Source organism: Jaculus jaculus, chromosome 12 (genome assembly GCF_020740685.1).
Source record: "Jaculus jaculus isolate mJacJac1 chromosome 12, mJacJac1.mat.Y.cur, whole genome shotgun sequence".
NCBI classification, from domain to species: Eukaryota; Metazoa; Chordata; class Mammalia; order Rodentia; family Dipodidae; genus Jaculus; species Jaculus jaculus.
In genome coordinates this window covers 39,432,753-39,438,752 of record NC_059113.1, presented here as the reverse complement: position 1 = coordinate 39,438,752, position 6,000 = coordinate 39,432,753, and the positions used below count along the sequence as shown (strand labels likewise).

Below are 6,000 nucleotides of genomic sequence, written 5' to 3'. Positions count from 1 at the left end.
CTATAATTGTACCATTTCCCCAATAAAGAATTTTAAACCATTTCATGGGGGGGGGGGGGTTAATTGGCATGCAACTAACTGCACATCTGATTTTCTCTGTTTTAATTCATTGTCATTTTAAAATCTTTTATTTTGCAATAGGCTGCTAAATTGTCTCACAATTTCTATCTTGGCTCTCTTCTTCTATTTTCAACACAGCAGATAAAGAGATTCTTATAAAATTTATGCTAATATCATGCTCCTGCTTAAAATGCTCTAAGATTCTCTACCTCAGAGGCAAGTGAGGACTTATAAGGCTATTGCTCTTGTGAAATCTGAGCCCCTGGCTCCTGTCTTAGATTATAAATTGTCTTGCTCCTTCTCCTCTAGCCATAGTCAGCTGACCCCCTCCCTGCCCTAGGAACATGCCAGCTGGGCCCTGCTACAGAGTCTTTGCATTTTCTGCTGTTCCCTCTGTCATGAATAGCTCTGATTTCATATGCTTGTGTGGCTTCCTCTTGTGCTTCCTTCAGGTCTCTCCTCAAATGTGCTTGAATTAGTGAGGTATCCCTGACTACTTCTATAAAATAGAAACTTCTTCCTCAAGTTAAAAAAAAAGTTTTTATTTATTTGAGATAGAGATAGAGAGAGAGAGAGAGAATAGGTGTACCAGGGTCTCTCACCACTGCAAACATACTCCAGCTGCACATGCCATGCTGTGCACCTGCCTTTTCTAGGGTGCTAGGGAATCGAACCCAGGCTGGCTGGCTTTGCAAGCAATCTCTCCAGCCCTTCCCTGACTTTTTAATTTCCCACTAGCCTTTATCACCAGACACACACACAGCTGCTACTTCGCTGGTCGCATTTTTCTCGAGTATGAGCTCCTAGAGGGCAGGAGCTATGCTTCATTCCCTGACACACCTCCACAATTTAGGACAGTGGCTGGCACACAGTAGGTGTGCATACCTATCTGTAGGCTGAGACTCAATGAAATGAGTCTGTGCAGAAAGATGCCCTCAGAGAGAATTTTTCTTAGTAATTTGTAACAATACAGAGATATTTAGTAAGGTAGGAGTATCTGAAGTTTGAATGCAGCAGGCTACACACTGAGACCCTGTGTCAAGATAAATAAAAATCTCTGCTTAAACGCTATTGTGTAGGTAGGGGCTGGGGGGTTGAAGCGGAAAAAGGGCTGCTGGGTGGCAATGGAGATACAAACTATTGATTGCTCTCCAAAGTTATCTGAGGTGTTAAGAAATAAGAGCTAGGTGAGAACTGCATTTGCGAATGAACAGTTTTATAAATAAAGAAGAAAGTCTGTTTTAATCTATAAATTTATTATAGTTTTTATTAATTCAACAGTGAGAGAGAAGTAAACATGGTGAAACAAGTGACCAGCGGTAGCACATTTTGTGCATTCCTTCAGGCACTTGACAGCCCTGGCAGGTGTGTTCACTCTGCACTGAGTTTCGTGTGAACTTCGCGGCTCTTCACCCGCAGCTTGTTGACCTGGGACTCGGCGATGTCGGCCCGCTCCTCGGCCTCCTCCAGCTCGTGCTGGAGCTTGCGGAATTTAGCCAGGTTAGCATTAGATTGCTCTTCCTAAGGACAGAGACAGGGTAGTGGGGATTAGACTCTGGGGTTCTTGTTGCAGTTTTCACCAGACAGGACTATTTCCTGTAATCACATTTCTGGATTATGTTCTGTTTCTTATATGAAACCATGAATCTGGACAGTTTATATCTTCATGGTAACTTTGACTCAAAAGTAAAATCTTATTTACAAATCATTTTATTATGCATCTCCAGGGTGAGAAGGAAGAAGAGACCCAGATGCCTTCAGGAGATTCAGTGAGTAAATATAAAGTCAAATGATACCTTTGGGGAAATCCCACTCAGTATTAAATTCCTATATATTTTGACACTAATACAGGGAACAGGGAAAAGATGAGGCTAGGAAGCAAGTGTGCCTCTCTTGGTTTAACTCTATCATTCCTGCCTTTCTATTTCGAGTTTCACCTCCCTCCCTCCTTCCCTCCCTCCCTTTCTTCCTATCACATTAAAAGGATAAGGAATAGGGGACAACTATGGAAAGTGCAGCTGGAGAATCTTCTAGAATCTTTGCTTTATTGTAAGGTGTCAGGGATTAATTTAGGGTCTCACACATGCTCTACCATTGGGCTACACCCTCAGCCCTCTGACATGTTCTCAGTAGCTGCAGCAGATGCAAGGAAAAGAGCCTCATTGAAGACATGAGCAGTGCGTGAACCAGTCAGCTGGGACAAAGAATGATGTTTGACTTTAGGGAATGCTTGCTTCTGTGAATGGCTGCAAGGAGAGGAATTATTGATCCAGGTGTTACTGTTTCTACTGTGTGTATATCTATCGCTATCAAGCAAGGTGGGGAGTGTGGAACTTTCTTTTTCACCCAGCCCTTAAAAATTGCTTAATAATAAAAATATCTTGGGCTGAAGAGGTGGCTTATGGGTTAAGACATTTTTCTGTAAAGTCAAAGGACCCAGGTGTGATTTCTCAAGGCCCACATAAGCCAGATGCACGAGGTGGCACAAACATTTGGACTTTGTTTGCAGTGGTTGAGAGAGTATAGGTGCACCAGGGCTCTGGTGTGCCCATTCTCTCTCTCTCTCCCTGCCCCCCAACTATTTCTCTTTCTCAAATAAATGAATAAAAATAAAATAAAATCTCCCCTTAAAGTCCAACTCCATAATTATGATGGGGTTGTAAATATTGGAAAATTACCCCTCTTAAAATATATGAATGGTGGTTTTTACTTTGTCCTTTTCTGTCCCATTAACACATTCTCTCAGCATATTTTTTCCATTAAAAGGAACTTGCTTCTTTGTACAAGAGCTTCAGGATACTCACAGCCTCCTCCGCTTGTCTTTTGTAAGATTTCACCTTCGCCTGCAATTTATCCACCAAGTCCTGAAGCCTAAGAACATTCTTGCGGTCTTCCTCAGTCTGAGAAGTTGAGGGGAAAAAAAATGTATTCAACCCAAAGAAATATGTCTACTGTCAGTGCTAAATGTTCACTGCAGTACCAAATAAGTCACCTGGTGTGCTGACAGGAGCCCCTTGGAGTAAATTTATGTACTCATGATATTAACAGTGCTACTCCATTAAATGTGAACTGTGTGTAGGTGCTCAGTTAGAGAATTACAATCATCTTCTGTAATTCTTACCTCCCTACTCCAGGACAGGCCAAACCAGGACTAATGCTCAGTTTTCTTGACTCTAATACCTACATTCTTTCCTATATTGTGTCTTTTACTCTCTTTACCTCCCACCCTTCATCCGTCACTGTTACTTTAGATCAAGTCCATGCTCAACATGTACTCTACCACTAACCTACATCCCCAGCCCTCTCAAGCTTCCTAGCTTAGTATATGTGTACAATAAGCAATTATATCTTCTCCCCTTTACTTTCTGAGCATCAATGTGGCACTCACTACTTGTGAATGCCACATAATCACCAGGCTTTCATTTTCCTTTTGGGCAGGATGTCTGGACATTCCATAAAGCCTTTCCATTTGCCTTACCTGGTAGGTGAGCTCCTTTACTCTCCTCTCATGTTTCCTTAACCCTTTAACAGCCTCAGCATTACGTTTCTGTTCATTTTCAACCTCTCCTTCAAGTTCACGTACCTGTCATCAAGAAAGATAAATCTATAGTCAGTTCTGGGGGATGTTAACTAGCCCAGGATCTACTGAAGGTATGGCCATGGTGTCCCTGACCCCAGGACAAGGAAGAAGGAAGGGTAGAAAGGAGTGCCCCCTAGCTCTTCCCAGATTTAGAGACTGAGGCCCACCCTGGCCTCCAGTTTCTGGATCTGCTTCTTGCCACCCTTCAGCGCCAGCTGCTCGGCCTCGTCCAGGCGGAGCTGCAGGTCCTTCACCGTCTGCTCCATGTTCTTCTTCATCCGCTCCAGGTGGGCGCTCGTGTCCTGCTCCTTCTTCAGCTCCTCCGCCATCATGGCGGCCTGGGAAGGAAATAAATCAAGAAAATAGCGACACCTGCTGACTTCCAGTAGCACAGCGTGTCTGGAAGAGGACGGCCCATCTTGCTCACATCGGTGATGGCCTTCTTGGCCTTCTCTTCGGCATTGCGCGACTCTTGAATAACTTCTTCCACTTCACTCTGCAGTTGTGAAACATCGTTTTCCAGCTTTTTCTTGGTGTTGATGAGGCTAGTGTTCTGTTAAAACAATGGAAACTTATGAGATTTTCAGTTTTCCTTCTTGGAAATGTTCTACTGTTGGCTCACCAATGAGATTTGATGCCAACATTTACTAAACTTTTAATATTCTGGTGCAAAACACTAATCATTTGCAAGTTACGACTTATGCACAAGGACCTTTGAGGTTTAAAAGTGCCTATATTAGTAAGGCGTGGTGGTGCATTTATGTGATCCTAGAAGTTGGGAGACTGAGGCAGGAGGATCAAGAGTTCAGGTCTAGCCTGAACTACATAGGGAGAGAGTGTCTCAAAACAATAATAAAGACTGCCTCTATTAGTTGTCATTATTTACTATATTTCAGTCATATATCATCATTGTTCTGTCCTTAGAAGGTTGGTAATACTGTGTTAAAAATTGATAGATTCTTTTTAAAGAATAGTTTAGAAGGTTGGTAATACTGTGTTAAAAAGTGATAGATTCTTTTTAAAGAATAGTTTTATTTATTTTTAAGGAGAGAGAGAGAGAGAATGGGCAGGCTATGGTCTAGTGCCATTGCAAGTGAACTCCAGACACACGTACCACTTTGTGGCATAGCATACATGAGTGCTAGGGAATCAACCCCAGGATGTCAGGTCTTGCAAGCAAGCACCCAGGCTATTTCTTCAGCCCTCTCTTTTTGTGATTGCGTGACACAAACTCTCTTAGGTCTTTCTCTCTTTCTCTCTCTCTCCCTCTCTGAATTATTATAGTTTGTTTTCTTCTGAGATTCTGAATTTATCTTATGAAAGAATCTAAAATTTCAACCCAGTGGTCTTCAAAGGGAAGCAAGCTGCATAGTGGCTATTTGGAAACACTTGGAGATGTATGTTTTCAGGTATCACAATGACTTGGATTACTACTGCCTTTAATGACTGGGAAAGTCAGGGTTGCTGGATGTCCTCCAACACATAGGGACCGGGGTAACAATAAAATTGATGACTTCCAACACACAGGGGCCATGCTAGCAATAAAGTTGATGTCCTACAATGCCCGGGGGCCGTGGCACCAGTAGAGTTGAATGCTGAATTGCACCTGGTATGTGCTACATGAAGCATTTTCAGTTTGGAGTCAACAGGCATTTTTTTTTTTAACTTGTTTATTCCACTGTGGCTTTGAAAATAATCCAAAAAGTCCAACCATATTTGTGAGTTTAAAAAAAAATCAAACAAACAAAATGACCTTTTAATAGAAAAAAATCTAGAAAGTGCAAATAGGGACACACAGCGTAATCACCCATCATCAAAAGATAACTAGTTCATATGAGCATGCACCCACCCTTATTTATATGCACATGCTTATTATTCAGACTTTGTACTTAGCAGTGCACTGGCACTTCTCTCACCTGGGTGTGGAGAAGCTGCACGCGTTCGCTGGCATCCAGGAGCTCCTGCTCCGCCAGCTTCCGGGCCCTCTCCGTCTGCTCCAGCGTGGCCCGCAGCTCCTCCACCTCAGCCTGCAGCAGGTTGGCCCTGCGCTCCACGATGGCCAGCTGCTCCTTCAGGTCCTCCTGGCCCCGGAGAGCATCGTCCAGGTGCAGCTGGGTGTCCTATAAGTTTAAAACCATTGCAAAGAAGATGTGAACATCTAAGAGACAAGTTAGAAGAACACACTGGTGCTAGGAACAGGAAAAGACATGCTTGTTATGTGAATGAAGTTAAGAATGGTGGTTTCATTTGCTTAGGATGTGAGAGAATTATCAGGAGACCTAGATTCTTGTTCTATTTCTGCCTGTAACTGGCTATTTTTCCATGTTCAGGTCACTAGTGTTTGTCATTTACGGAGCATT

General features: G+C 42.9%; 1 protein-coding gene across 3 annotated transcripts in view; it reads right to left on the bottom strand.

The window, feature by feature from the left end:
• Positions 1-1,431: 1,431 nt before the first annotated feature.
• Positions 1,432-6,000, bottom strand: part of LOC101615178 (myosin-8) — a 29,282-nt gene continuing 24,713 nt past the window's right edge. For all 3 annotated transcript variants that reach the window (XM_045130973.1, XM_045130974.1, XM_045130972.1), the window contains exons 33-38: positions 5,557-5,760; positions 4,068-4,193; positions 3,808-3,978; positions 3,539-3,643; positions 2,865-2,960; positions 1,432-1,581 (exon numbers count right to left, since the gene is read on the bottom strand). In XM_045130973.1, coding sequence (XP_044986908.1) covers positions 1,432-1,581; positions 2,865-2,960; positions 3,539-3,643; positions 3,808-3,978; positions 4,068-4,193; positions 5,557-5,760 — 852 coding nt within the window. The remainder of the gene's footprint in view (positions 1,582-2,864; positions 2,961-3,538; positions 3,644-3,807; positions 3,979-4,067; positions 4,194-5,556; positions 5,761-6,000) is intronic.